This window comes from Convolutriloba macropyga, chromosome 13 (assembly GCF_964194025.1).
Source record: "Convolutriloba macropyga chromosome 13, txConMacr16.3, whole genome shotgun sequence".
NCBI lineage: Eukaryota > Metazoa > Xenacoelomorpha > Acoela > Convolutidae > Convolutriloba > Convolutriloba macropyga.
Window position 1 is genome coordinate 41,872,716 of NC_134480.1, and position 16,012 is coordinate 41,888,727.

Consider the following 16,012-nt stretch of genomic DNA (forward strand, 5'->3'; position numbering starts at 1 on the left):
ATTGCAAATTATTGACATCATTATTTTGAAAACTGCTGCACAAATGTACGACTTGTACTGGGTATATAGGCCAATATCTACTTATAATAAAATTGACCCCAAAGAAAGTGTGATTAAATCTCATTTACAATTTCCTTCCTTTGTTCTTCAGATCATATCAGCCCCGACAATTTCATCAGCCAGCAACTCTTTCCACATGATGGGAGTGACGTCATCTTGTCTAGACAGAGGAGGAAAATGGGCAAAATTCCTCAAAGTGAGTCATCATTATACAGTTAACAGCGAATTAGTGTACAATAATTAAACCTCATTAGCATATGTGCATCTGCTAATGTAAAGGAATGGAAAACAGTACCTGTTTCAAAGGCATTAAATACAGACAGACGTAATCAAGGATTTCCGCAAACTTTTTTTGTCTGACAGTTTAGCCGTCAACAAATAAATAATTATATTTTGTTGTAATTACTTCTCGAGGTTCTTTTGAGAGACCGGGTTTCTTTGAAGAGTCTTTAGCATATCAAAGCGGTTATCATAGATTTCCGTTCCACGGAAAATTTTTTACATTTTTCAAAACTCCCACGATAAAGTTGTAAAATTTAGTTTTGTGTGAACGGTTTCTAAAATAGTTAAATTAGCAAGTAGCAATACCGAACAATTTTTCTTTGCAGTTCATTCATCGCAATGTTTAAAAGTAGTTTAAAAAGTAATCTTACTGTTGTTATCAACTTCGAATCCACTGACGCAGATATCACCTACTGTAGAAAAGACAAGTTTAACTCACGAATAAGCGGACAGATCATTACAACGTCGAAATAGAGAAAGAAATTGAAAATTCTAAGATTTTTCGAAAGGACGATGAAAAGGAGGGAATATTAAGGAAAGAGGAAATATGAAAGGTATATGTTTCGATATGACGATTGCAAAACGGTTTTAATTTGATCTGCGATTTTAATAATTTGCCACGATTGAAAAAAAAACAAAATCTGCATTGTAATTTAATGCATTGCACGAAATTCCGTACCAAAATAGAGCTTATGAAATTATCTTTAAAAATAGCATTCATTTTTGATTGCTTTTGTTGTGATTGAGTTACTCTGATGATGAAGGACGTCTAGCCAGGCATAAAAAAACAACAGGAAAATGGTTTGCATACAAAATTATTTTCACAAATGCAGCTTCAGGGAAAATTTTTTGTATAAATAATGTTTTCATTTTTCTTCGCAATAAACAATGGAAATTTGATCAGCAATGGTGTCGTGTTGTGATATTAAAATCAATTGATTGTTTCGAATCTTTTAAATTGTCAAATAACTAAATCATTTTTTCCCAAATTTTTAAAAACTTTTTAAGATTAAGTTTATTAAGAATTTTATAATAAGAATATTAAATAGTTTATGGCTCAGCTAATTGTTTACAACGAGTGATAGCAGCAAAAACGGAAATAAACGGCAAGAAAACAATGAATTAATGAATTCACTACTATTTGTGGATCCGTTATTAATCCTTTATACGCTTAGTTTTCTAAATTTGTGTCTGTTGGAATCGGAAACTGGCATTTTTTAAATTTATTAGAAAAATATGAGCAAACTGGTAACTCTGTCGAATGAGTACAAGTTATATCAAGATCAAAAAGTTGCAAATAAAATTAATTTCTCTATTGTTTCCTTTATAATGCAGATTTTTGTTATTAAGTTGTACAATATGGAGTGAGGCTTTATTTTGAGGGTTTAAACAAGCAAAACTAAAACTGTTAGAGCCCACAATGAAAAGTAATAGAAAGCCGTGAGTGAAAATGCCAAACAGTTTATTGTCTCCAAAATTTTATACATGACCGAATATGTTAAACCGTCGTACGTTAGCTTCAAACATGCCACAAAGATGTTCCTATACAAAAATGTTTCACTTGCTTCGTGTGGAGTGAAAAGTTTTTAAAAGAAATGGAATTTCTTCGGACGCCTGAATAAGTTTCCCCAATTTTTTTGAGCAATTGTACAAGAGTTGTCTTTTGCTAAAAAAAGCAGAAAGAAGTGTTGGCAGGTTCTGAGACTACACTTACAGAACAAGAACATTAATTATTGTAATTTAATTTTACAATATTGTTGTTTTAATGGTTTTAGTGGTCAAGGTTTTGTTGTTGGATTTATACCTAATTTTGTTTGATCGACTGAATATATCTTTGCTAGTTTTCTGAAAAACAATATTGTTTTGTGATTAATTCGCATAAGATTCTTATATAAGCGAGATCATTGAGTTTTTAAACTTTTTGTTTAACAGAATATTTTAGAATATTTTTTATTAGTTTTCAGGCAAAAATTGTTGTTATTCTGTGATTCATTCTTATTGAGTTCTTTGAAGCCAGAAAGTTTGGTCGTTTTTAAAGTAGTAACGGTTTTGTCGAGAAATATTCTCCCAGCTATCTGTGTACTTCCATCTTTTCAAGCAAGAGTATTTCATAAAAATGTTTTATGGGGTTCATAATTTCAGAAGGTCAGTTGGCCTTCTGTTGCTTTTGATTTTTTGTATTCATTTGACATCTTTGTGAGCAACTGTTTTTACAGTTTAATGTCGATCGATCTTTTGGCGTTATTGGTGGCAGCTTACTTCATTAAGTCAAAATGCAAACAAAAACTTTATTTTAAACACTCAATTTTTATGTAGAGAAGTCAATGAAATTTAAGATTTTGTCAGTTTTGTGATCCCATGGTTGAGAACTGTTCTTCCCTGTTTTCTTTTAAACTAAATGCGATTATATTGATCCAAATTTCTCATAATTCTAACTGGTTGTACTTTAGTTGATGTCATGTTACCAAAATCAAGATTTTGGTTTTTTTATTTATGTATTGTTTGTGTTTTTCTTTTTAGTGTGAGCTAAATTCTATAAAAAGACGCGGTTAGTTTTTATAAGTAAAGCAAGACGTTGAAATTCGTCTGAGCATCTGGAGTTGATGGTTTGCATCCTTTGCAGAAATATGTAATGTGAAGCTGTTTGGTGAGCAGTAATTTCTGCATATCGTTCACTTTATCAACGGCTTCTTTTTATGACAGTTTTTGGCGTATTCATTGAAAAAACTAATTGAATTATTTGCGGAAGCAGCGAAATTTTTTTTAATGAAAAGTTTTTGGCTACTTTGAGGTGCAATATTTTTTTTGTTTTTACCGATTACAAAAATGGACCAGGTGTTAACTCAACCATATTTTCCTATGAGTTGTGGTTAAGTATCGAGTTTCGATAACTAGTAATAAATCTTCACAATCTTTGGTCTTCGAGAAATAAGCAATATTTGAACGAACTTTGTGTGCACCACATTGCCCATAAAGACTTCCCTCAAATTATTTCCGTGACCTCTAAAACGGAAACGTGATGCTGAAAAAGAACAAAACGTGGAATTTCAATTGGAGTTTTCAATATGATCTTTCCTTTTACATTGTCTTTACTAAAACTGTTCATCTTAATTAAGGGAATTTATATAGCTAGTTGTGTTTTATCCCATTTACGTATGATTGCAATCCATTCAAATTCTAAATTGTTTTTACCCTTTCGGGAAATGATTTAATGAAAAGAAATATTTAAATCTTTTGTTTACGTAGTGTTCTGACAATTTTCTTAGTTTTTTTTGTTCATGGGGGGGCGAACCAATGGAGTATAAAACCTTTATTGGAGACGTGATGATGATTTTCATCAAAATTCTTTCCGATTACGTGAATGTTGGATGGATTTTTTAGGTCATGTCACAGGATTATGGATAATCGGCAAACTAGTGGCTCCTGAACTACGGTTGTTTTTTGCTATTTTGTCCCACCATCACTCCTTTTTTACACATATCCCGATTTCCATTGTTTGTGTGACTATTTTTTTCACTAAGAGAAGATGATTTTAAAACGCCCCTTTTGAATAAAAAAATGGGGGAATCTCCGTAATAGTCTAAGCAAAAGACAAAACTTTAATTTTTTGCTGCTCAGATATGATTAAATTTCTCAAACCCCAATTAATGAGTTGCATTTTTTATTGTCTAAAGTCTTAAAAGTACACGCTTAAAGCAATAAAATCATATGAGATATCAGCAAAAAAATAGTATCATTGGAAAATCTACTTCCAATAGTTGAGATCGCTCTTTAATGTTATGCATAATATTTGCCCAATGCTATCACAGCTTGCCATGACAATTTTTTTTCTCAGAAAACAAATAATTAATTGTGTCTATGAGATCTGATATGCTCAATGTTTAAATTGGTTATCACAGTAGCGCATTTGAAAAATGAAACGGTTACATGACAATTTACCCAATTCCATTTTACCCAAAGCCACTTAACTCAATGCAAACTTGCCCAATTTTCTTTCATCTTTTCGTTCAATTATCCGATGCTCAGTCGTCTTAGTTTCATATTAAGTCCCACGGGCCGTTTAATTAAATTGCCATTTAGAATCCCATGTTCGGTTATGATAATTTCATATCAAGTCCCACGGGCTATTTGTTTATATATAAGGCTAATTAGTCGTTTTGGTAATTTTAACAATAGGGTAAATTAAAGTTGGCTTTCGGTGAAATTGGAATTGTGTAAATTATCTTGACACCAATAAAACATGCAAAAATAATCAAATATAAGCATTTTTCAATCCGGTGCAGATAGCTATGAAATTTGAATTTTTGCTCACTTTCAAATGTGCGTTCTCACAGCTTTGGGTTGGAAAAAATGCATTTTTGAAACTTTTGAGTGAAATCGTCATATTGTTTCAGTTTTGAGAAACTTAGCCATTCCTGTAGTGAGTTCCAGAAATGCTTAAAGCATGCTAGTTGTCAATATTTACTTTTCTAGTGAATAGTGAAATAAATAAATTTAGTTTCACAAAAACGAATTTCAAAATACTTTTTACTTTACTTTTCTTTTGATTTACAAATTAAGATAAGTAAAGCTATCCACCGGCATTTTTTTCACAAATATTTGCTCTCATTATATTGACAACGTGAGAGTGATTTGACCTTTTGTTGTCGTGTCCGTGTCCAGACAAAACAGTCCCAGACAAAACAGTCCCAGACAAAACAGTCCCAAATTGCAAAATATTCCCAGACAAAACAGTCCCAGACAAAACAGTCCCAAGAAACCAGACAAAACAGTCCCAGACAAAATAGTCCCAAATAAAATGTACCCAATGCCATTATACCCAATGTACTTTGAAATGTTCGTTCAATAATCCGACAGCAAATTAGCAGTCGCTATTACCTGTTTGTTTTAACATACTTAATGGCCATGGCCATGCCTCAGCGGCCCGTGGGACTTGATATGAAACTATCACAACCGAACATGGGATTAAATTATATCCGCTTGTTAAATCATACGTGTGAGAGCTATTGGGACTATTTTGTCTGGGACTGTTTTGTCTGGTTTCTTGGGACTATTTTGTCTGGGACTGTTTTGTCTGGGAATATTTTGCTATTTGGGACTGTTTTGTCCGGGACTGTTTTGTCTGGGACTGTTTTGTCTGTTCACCGTCGTGTCATTCAAATGGAAAAAGGTATTCTTCAAACGTTTCGAAAGTAAGTTTTGCACAATTGGTCTGAATTAGGGGAGTAAGTCATGATAACGCTTGATCCGACTGGGGAAGGTCATCTTCAAAGTTTCATTTCCCCTTGTTACTCTTGCTTAATTCCTTCATACTTCAAAGACATTATTTACAAATTTTACATCTCGATTGCTGGGAAAGAAAATGAAAATCTAGTTAGCGGTAAATTAATTCAATTACAAACAAGTTAATCATTAACATCAACTCGGTTCATCGGGTCTTTAATGATGTGTACTATATCCAATCAAAATATTGTCAAAGAAATCATTTTGGTTGTTTTTGTGTTTGTAGCTAATGTGGAGCCAGAGATTTATGCGATGATGGACAACTATGTCAAATGTTGCAAGAGTGCAATTGTGAATCCTTCTTGGTCCAAGAAACAGTCTTGCTACGATCAGTGTCCAAAGGTAAACACATCTCTCAATAAGAGACTCCTAACTACCTTTGAGTGTGCTAGGGTCCACCTAGTATCTACCCCATAATCAAAGGACGAGTATTCAAATGCTATTTTTTAACCAATCAGGCGCAACTACTGTGAAAATGGACCAGTACAGGCTTCGAACCAGCATGTCAGTTGCAAGCCTAGTGTGATGATAACTATTACACGAACTGGTCTTAAGCTCCCGAACTAGGTTATCTTTTACCCATTTTCTCGCTCTTTCTTGTTGGTCAAAAGTTCCTATCTCTTAACAAGATTATTTCGTATTTCCATCTCGACCTTCTAACATAGCACATGCAATGCTTAAGTCACGCCAATTAAAGATAGGTAAATTTATTTTAACTGAGTTAGAGTATTTCTTTGTTGTAAAAGTTATTTAAACTGTAAACAATTCGTTATTATTTTAACTCATTTCGTAGAATCAGATAGATTAGTCAAAGAAAAGTTTGAATATTTTGTAAATCATATTTATTCGATTCTGCATAAATTTTAAGTCAACCTGACGATGAACGCAAAAATCGAAAACTTTCGTTTTTATTAATCAAACTCATTTTTTGTTGACAATTTCTTTTTCTCTGCCGTAAATTTTTACCCTAACTCGTGCTTTCAAAACTTTTTCCTTAACTCAGTAAGTTGTTACAGTAAATTTTTACCGTCCTGTTGTCGAAGTTTCTATTGAAGTTGAAATGATAGTAGAGGAGGGGCGTTGTTTTCTTGAATCATTTTAATAAATTCTATTCAAATCTCGATTTAAAACCATATTTGTGTATCCGTTCTCATTCCTCTGAAGTTTTATTTTTTCTATATGATGCTCTTTGATGTTTGACTACTGTCAGAATTTATAAATGTAGAATTTTAATCGTCCTTAAAGTGACTAAAGAACATTGTTTTATTAGTTGAGCTCTAATTATTGACAGAAAATTGAGAAATCAAGAATTTCTTTTTTTCATTCCTTAATTAATCCTCCCAATCTCTATTTTTTTAAAATTGAAATATACCTATAATCCTTCACTTTTGAATGAAACTGTTGCTCATTCAAAAGCCATAAATTTCAAATTTTATTAGTTTTCGCAAAAACCAATGAAATACAAAATATATTGTAATGAAATACAAAATATTATATGACCAAAAATATTAAAATTTTGTTTTCTCTCGTTTTGTTGATCACGTGCTCATCATAGTTCATTTTTGTACATTCAGTCAAAAAGCTCCGAATACCAAATCATTGAAAACAAACAGGTATGATAACAATGCAAACTTTCTTGTTTGTCGGGGTGCAATGAGTTATCACGTTCAACGGGGGCTTGTTCTTAATAGTGAGTTGATGGTTATTAATTACTTCCTAACGAAGTTTGAGGCAATTTTTGTAAACTTGTTTTTTGCAAAATTTCAGCGTGAACGTTTTGTTCTAGAATATTTTGTTTTCATTTCTTGAGTGAGAGACTTTTTGCTTGACTTAAATTAAGTCTGTTTCTAAAACAAAATCGATTGTAATAAAAGTTATCACTGGGCCGTGATAGCCGAGTGATTAATGCTTCTATCTAGTATGTAGGAGGGCGGGGTTCGAACCCCTCTTTGATCGGAAGTTTTAGCTCCCATAAAAAATATCTAGGATATAGCCTCTGATTTAATTTGCCCCACATGTCGTTCGAAAGCAATTTGTCCGAAGTCAGTTGCTTTATGTCAATGAATTGTCATTATAGCTGTAAGCTGAGCTGATCAATATTCCGGTGCTTTTTGTTTTCACGACTCGAAGAGGAGTATTGATTTTCTTAAGTTTTTTTTACCGGAAGTACTATTTGTTCCGGCGGCGTTTTGACCTAATAGTGAAAGTGAGTAAAATTCCCATGGGAACTAATTATTTCTGAGCGAGAGAAGTTTTTTGTTCATGCGCTGCGTTCAGTGATGGACTTTTGGACTTTGAAAAGAGTTTCTGAGAGATTGGTGCATATAGATGACAGTTTTTAGCCGTTCTTTCGTCCATTTGGCCCAATTTTTTTAACTTGGTTTTTTTATAAATAATTTTTGATCGATGCTTCATGGATATGCAACTATCTGAAATTGATACCACAATGTTTCTAAAAGCTTAACAATGAGATTCAAGTGCAAAATTGGCCCTTATTTCTCAATTTTTTGGTCAATTTTTGGCTTTTTTCCTTAATTTCTTCATTTTTGATTCTTTGAGCGGAGTTTTTATTACATAAAATTAGTAAATATGTCAACGTCTTTTTGATAGTTCCTGAATTGGTCCCGCCTCCGCCTCTTTGATGTGAGGTGTTTTTGTTTTTTGAAATTGTACACCTTAATCTGGTTTTGGCGGTTTTTGTCGAAGTTTTCGAAGTTTTTTGTACTCATGAGTTTATTTACAAAAAAAGATTTTCGGTGCACCGTCGATTTTATTGGTTTCTTTTTGTTGCTAATTGAATTGTTGTTGGCGATAACTCTTCAAATTTCATTGAGAAATTTCACCATAGTTTGAACATTTTTTAAAATTTTTTTTAATGTTTCGCAATTGAGCTGTTTTCACTTCTTAGTGAGACAGGAAGATGGCTATGTAATATTCTCAAGACTCGATTGCTCAATCACAAAAAAAACATGTTTTGTACCACAAGTTTTTAATATGATTTTTAGTTGGAATTTATTAAGAGTTTTAATTTAGTTTTTTGATTTTCAGAAATTGAAAATTAGTTTTTTATCTTTATCAGAATGTATGTATTCTCCACAATCTAGCATGTTTCTTTCCAACATTCTCCTAAGATCTATAGTTGTATTCGGCCTGCCTTTAATATTTTGAAGTTAATCAGTTTGAACAAACAATTTTTGTCTTTTGAATTTTTTTTATAGTTTTTTTGTTTGCAATTGAATTTTTAACATATGGCGTTGAGTTTTTGTTAGCTTCAGTTTTACAAACTTTGAACAACACTTTTATTTCGAATATTCTTAGGGCTTCGTTTTAGTAACATGAAATTTTTTGCGTTTGAGTATTCTGTCTCTTTAGTCTTTTTCTTGGTTAATATCGATTTGATTTGTTTTTTTTTTGGGTTATTCGCGTTCATTGTGATTTAAAGCGACAAATTATGTATTTTTTGAAAGCGACAATGTTTATTTAGTTGCCAGTTGATTACTGTTTTTATATTATAAATTTTGACTGAGAGAACTTAACGGAAATTGATAAATTTTGTAGCAATTTTGGCTATTTCTGGCAGTATTCAAATTTTTGTTCAATAAAGTTTTGGGAGCCTAACATGGCTTGACGTTTGCTGATTGCATACTTTGATGTTTTCAATTGCGTAAAAAATGGCCTGTTTTATATATAGGGGTAATGTAATTTTTTAGTTCAGTTTGGTTTATGGTCTTTCTACATTTTTGACTGATTTTTTTTTGTTTTCAATAGTCACTTAAGTAGGAACCAGTTGATTTAAAAGGCAATTTGTTCACGGAGACGACTCTTCGATTCGTTTCCGGAATTCTTCCGGCTATGTCTTTTTATTTCGTCGTCTGATGCTCTTCTTCGTTTTACATTTTGTTCTAGAAGATTCTGTGGCTTCACATTTTCAGTCACTTTTTCACTAAATCAAAGTTGTTTATAATATAAAAGAATATAAGGGACGTGTGGCCTAGTGGTTAATGCAGCCGGTTCTTACCTCTTCTTTGTCAAAAGTTTTTGCATCAAAATTGTTCTCAAATGTACACCCACCCCCTTTTAACAGAAGTTGACCGCGATAACTTTTTTTCCAAATCTGTTTCTATCTGCATTTTACGGCACGCAAGTCTATTCTTTCGTAGCTATTCCGGCAATCTGCCGGCTATGTTGTTTATGTTCCAAATAATCATATTTGAGGGAATTGATTTTGGTTCTAAATATTTAATTTTAGGTCTTCAACCAGAAGACTAGGCATTATCGTTTCACTTATTACACATTATTTAAAAACCCATTTAAACGAGCTGAAAAGATCACAGTTTTGGTTCTTTAATTGCAGGTCTGTCATTAACAAAATTACAGATGATGCTGGTTTAAACAATTACATGTTATTTTCATACCGCGGTGTGTATTACTAGTTTCATTCAGCTTAATAATAGATATTGTGGTTTGCATTTACCTTTTGACTACTTCGACTTGTAATGCTTCGAGAATCTCTCCAGTCAAGAGTTCTCAATAACTGGCGACCGGTCCGAAAATCGAAAGGGCAGTAAATCGAAAGTGATAAAATTTCATTAAATTGGGACAGAAAATGTAAAGTAAAAAGTGATCACAAGCTTCATAATGATTCACTGTAATTGAAATGCAATTTAACAAAACCGCTAGATGCTTTAAACGTAGCATTAGCTCATTTGGCCATGCCTTAGTGCCCCGTGGGATCATGAACGTTGATCTTAACCGAACAAGTTATCACGATTGAACATGTTGTTATACAAAGCACGTTTTTTCGCTTTCGATTTTTACAGTCTTTCGATCTACTGTCCTAGCTCCTCAATTACTATCGCTTTCATTCGATTGCCATCTCTATGTTGAGTACTGCCGCTTTAAGGGCCATTTTGCCATCTTCAAACAACTGGTCAAAGGCCGAATTGATTTATGAATAACTACTGCATCGCTATTGTTTGTTTGAGAATTTTTGTCAATTAATGTCAATTTTCTCAAGTAATTTTATAAACAGCAACAGACAAAGGGGGAGGAGAAACAAATTTATTGTCAGAAAATTTTTTGTCCAAATTTGAGAAGATATTACCGACAAAGAAATATCAAAATTTTTAAATTTAATTTCAATCGAAAAAAAGTAAGACAAATGAATACATAATTAAGATGAAAATCACTCGATTAATTGATAATTGATTAAAATTAAATTAGGCGAGTGTTCCTTTTCTGTAATTTTAAAATCTGTACAAGAGATATTGAATTATGCTAGATCTATTTTTTATGGTTCTAAAACCAGAAAAATCACTATTTGATATTAAGATTTAGCTTTGGTTATAATTTAAGTCTTTCTCTGATCATTTAGCTCGACAAATCATAAGTTTGCTATTACTGACGTTTTGTGTTCGTTTATAATCAATTGAATGATAAATGAACATAAAACGTCAGTAATAAAGCAAACCTTAGGGTTTCAAACTCATTATAATCAATTAAATGTGATTTTGAGTTTTTATTTGAGTAAAGTTTATATATAAAATAGTGATCTACTATAGAGCTTCAATTCTTCATCTGCAGCTGCTGGGTTACACAAACACTGAATAGTCATCAAAGTTCTTTTTGCTGTACAAAGAAATATCAAAATAGAAATATCAAAATTTTTAAATTTAAATTCAATCGAAAAAAAGTAAGACAAATGAATACATAATTAAGATTAAAATAACTCGATTAATTGATCATTGATTAAAATTAAGTTGAGCGAGTGTTCCTTTCCTGTAACTTAAAAATCTGTACAAGTGATATTGAATTATGCTAGATATGTTTTTTATGGTTCCAAAACCAGAAAAATCATTGTTTGATATTAAGATTTAGCTTTGGTTATAATTTAAGTCTCATCTAGCTCGACAAATCAGAAGTTTGCTTTAGTGACGTTTTGTGTTCGTTTATTTAATTGAAAGATAAACGAACATAAAACGTCATTAATAAAGCAAACCTTAGGGTTTCAAACTTTCATTATAATCAATTAAATGTGATTTTGAGTTCCTATTTGAGTAAATAGTTTTTATATTAATTTAGTGATCTACTATAAGGCTTCAATTCTTCATCTGCAGCTGCTGGATTACACAAAAATTGAATAGTCATCAAAGTTTTTTTTGCTGCCCACTGGCAACCAAAGAAGATGGGACCCGCTTTTTTCTTTCAATTTTTTTTGGCTCTGAGATGAAAAATCATTCTATTTTCTATCATTATATTCAGTTCACAACGTGTGTCTGCTCTAAGAAATACATCTTATAACCAAATGTGTAATGTTAAGATATTTCAATAACCCTTGAAAAATTTGTTTGGGACTATTTTGTCTCCGTTTATTGGACTATTTGGTCTGGGACTCTTTCGTCTGGGAATATTTTGCGATTCGTGACTGTTGTCTGGCATTGCTTTGCCCCGACACGTTAAAGGCAAATCAAGGAAGCTATTTTCTTTTAAACAATACTTGAAAAAGTCAAAATATTAGATAATAATCAATTAAATATTCCTGAAATTATGCTATAGATTTCTAGTCATTCGAATAAATATTATTACGTCAAGTTTTAGCATTAAAAGTAAGCACTCAACTGTAATCTAAAACATAGCTTCATCTACTGTTTTGCTATCTTAAGAATGTGTGAAACTTGGTTATCTCAAAAAATTTGTGAAACAAGAGTTTTCCTCTTTTTTTGAATTGTTAGCTGTAGTTCTCGAAAGATAGGTAAAATCGTGTTACGTCTTTTAGGGGAAATTTTTTTAAATAATCAGACCTTTTTTCACAATTTCCATTTTTTACTCTAACGATATGTTTTAACGCAATTGCTGGAACTAAAATCTGGAGTCAGGATCGTATTTTTACCTATTGTTTTTATCGCTCACAAATTTTGGCCCTTTTTTGAATTATTAGCTTTTGTTCCTGAAAAAGAGAGATGAAACCGAGAAAGCATAAATTTTGTTATTATTATTGTTATTATTATTATTATTCTTATTATTATTATTATTATTATTATTATTATTATTATTATTATTATTATTATTATTATAACTTTTGTTTAGATTAATTTCATATTTTTTGGAGTGCAACATTAGTTTGATGAGTTTTCGAGCATCTTTAAATAACTTGCTGGTTGGTATTCCTTTACTTAATTTATCTATATATTTTAATATTGTCGAATCGACGTTGTAAAGCACTGTTATCAAAATAAAAGACTGAAAATTCAATTCAGTGAAGTAGTTTATTTCGATTTTGCTATAGTTGCTAAATGGATGAAATCTGTTTTGACTAGCAATCATGGCTGAATTGATGCTTTTCTAAGCCGTCCTATTGATCACGTAAAATTATTGAGTCCTACAAAAAATCGTGCTACGTTTCTTAAGGGAAGATTGCTCATTAGCAGCCGTTTCTTAAAACATTTTTAAGCTGCTCGGTTATTTATGTGAGGATTTGCTCGGATTTTTTTAACTTGTCAAATAACATTGATTGTTAGCGAGTTTTGTGTTCTTTCCTTTGCAATTTCGGTTTCCTCGTAAGTATGAGGTACCACTTTTTGCTTGCGTTGTGTTCCAAGGAATATTTAATTGTTGGTAAAAGCTAATTGAGATTTGATTTGTGATTTAGGGTAAAAAAAAATAAAAATGTTGCAAAGAACCTTGGTGAGGCGTTTTTTTACTTCAAAAGAATACAACCGGGTATCCATTTTTTACAACTTATGTATAGGAGCTCGGACTGGAACTGTGATTAGTGCAGAGCTAGAAAAGAATGCTGTAAGATCAGTTCTGCGAGTAATTTCCAATCGTTTGATGAATATAAAATTTATTACTTGTCTACTGTAAAAACAATTAATGAGAAAGGCTAAAAATTGAAAAAAATATCTCAATGTTAAACTCGCATTAGTTTGGTTTTGTTGGTCTATAAGCGCAGATAATTTTCTAGCGTTGATTGCAGCTTGATTTGACACTTTTTTGTTTAATTCTGTTTTCTCTGTGCTTGAACGTTGAGTTTGGGGGTCGTTTTCCAAAGTTAGTTTGTGAATGCATCTGCATGGCTGTTTCAATGCTCTTGTAATAAAATCTATTTCACTGCACAACATTTTAACGATGGAAAAGGGAAAAAGATCTTTAATTTCATCTCATTTTTTCTGATGTAAAAGAGAAACGATATTCAACTTCATTCCATTTTTTTTACCAATGGAAAAGGGAAAGATCTTTAACTTCATCTCATTTTTTATAGATGGAAAAAGGAAAAGATCTTTAACTTCATCTCATTTTTTTTTACCGATGAAAAAGGAAAAAGATCTTCAACTTCATCTGTCTTTTTTACCAATGAAAAAGCGAAAATATTGTTAATTTTATCTCTTTTTACCGATCAAAAAGGGAAAATATTTTTAACGTCATCTCATTTTTTACCGATGAGAAAGGAAAAAGATCATTAACTTCATCTGACTTTTTTACCAATGAAAAAGCGAAAATATTGTTAATTTTATCTCACTTTTTACCGATGAGAAAGGGAAAGTATTTTTAACTTCATTTCATTTTTTTACCGATGAAAAAGGGAAAAGGTCTTTAACTTCATCTGACTTTTTTACCAATGAAAAAGCGAAAATATTGTTAATTTTATCTCATTTTACCGATCAAAAAGGGAAAATATTTTTAACGTCATCTCATTTTTTTACCGATGAGAAAGGAAAAAGATCTTTAACTTCATCTGACTTTTTTTACCAATGAAAAAGCTAAATTATTGTTAATTTTATCTCACTTTTTACCGATGAGAAAGGGAAAGTATTTTTAACTTCATTTCATTTTTTACCGATGAAAAAGGAAAAAGATCTTTAACTTCATCTGACTTTTTTACCAATGAAAAAGCGAAAATATTGTTAATTTTATCTCACTTTTTACCGATGAGAAAGGGAAAATATTTTTAACGTCATCTCATTTTTTTACCGATGAAAAAGGAAAAAGATCTTTAACTTCATCTGACTTTTTTACCAATGAAAAAGCGAAAATATTGGTAATTTTATCTCACTTTTTACCGATGAGAAAGGGAAAGTATTTTTAACTTCATTTCATTTTTTTACCGATGTAAAAGGGAAAAGGTCTTTAACTTCGTCTCATGCTATTGCCAATGAAAAAGGAAAAAAAGTCTTTAACTTCGTCTTATTTTTTTACCGATGAAAAAAGGAATATATCATTAACTTCATTTAATTTTTTTTACTGATAGAGAAGGGAAAGGATCTTTAAATTCATCTCAATGTTTTACCGGTAGAAAAGGGAAAAGGTCTTTAAATTGATCTCGTCTGAAGCAATCGAGGCACTATGTTCAGTAACTTAGATTTGACAGAAAATCATTGAAATGATAGCACACCCACTTTTGATTATATTGCTACAATAAAGGCCGCATAATTAATAATCAGTTTTATGTGTCCATATGTTTCCTGTATTTGTTTCAAATTGTATTAAAAGCACAGTGGGTCATGCAAACCCAAATAATCTTTCCACTTTGCAGTTGGGCTTCTAATTTGTAAGGTATGCTCTCGAAACAATTTGGCGCTGAAAGGGATTTGGGCTAATTTGCAGCCGGTGAATCCCAGGCTTTTTGGGTTCCTACCACGTCCAGTGGTACTGCGAAGTTCACCTTGTGAACTCATAATTCGAACTAGTTGACACGCGGTAACTTCAAAGTCCTTCGCTCATGTCCAATTAGGCTTTGTTCTTACTCTTTCTGGCAAATGTGGGAAAGTGGCCGGCCGCTTTTTGGGCCTGGTCTGGCACAAGTGCAAAATATTATCATTGTGCCCAATTTGCGCCTAATTGCTCAAGTTGAGCCGATGACAACCCAGTTAATTTGAGATCACCCAGGCGTGACTGTCTTTCCCAAAATCCTTAAGATTTCCTGTTTGAAGCCGGATTTGCTCAGCCCGCTCTTATGATTAGCTTACCTCTCTTTCTCAACAAGAGCTGAAGAAACTGACTTAGTTTCCGACGAGAGTGAAAACTTAAAATTTAAGCAGTGAAGCGGAAGCTTTAAGTGGAATTGATCACGCTTGATTTGAACAATTACGCAGGAACAAACTTAGAAAACAGTGCGTTTTTCAGAATACATTAACAGCAAAAGCTGAAAACTTCGAATTTTAAAAACCGAGTTTTGAACACTTTTGCAAAAATTGCTATTTTTAAACCCTGAACATAAAAGCTCTTCAAAAGTTGTGAACTTGTGTCTAAGTTTGTGGTTTCAACATTTTGTAAATAATGTTAACAATGTAATTGAAACCAAGTATTTGATAATTTGTAGAAAATAATGCGGTGATTGTTTACTAAACTGGAAACAAATATATCTGCTCTGTTGACTTGCGAGTTTCGC

At 31.9% G+C, this 16,012-nt stretch overlaps 1 protein-coding gene across 6 annotated transcripts in view; it reads left to right on the forward strand.

Annotated features, from left to right (window-relative positions):
* LOC142351519 (reversion-inducing cysteine-rich protein with Kazal motifs-like) overlaps positions 1-16,012 on the forward strand; it is a 106,824-nt gene that overhangs the window by 45,513 nt on the left and 45,299 nt on the right. For all 6 annotated transcript variants that reach the window (XM_075403581.1, XM_075403587.1, XM_075403585.1 and 3 more), the window contains exons 3-4: positions 152-256; positions 5,852-5,967. In XM_075403581.1, the coding sequence (XP_075259696.1) occupies positions 152-256; positions 5,852-5,967 (221 nt within the window). The remainder of the gene's footprint in view (positions 1-151; positions 257-5,851; positions 5,968-16,012) is intronic.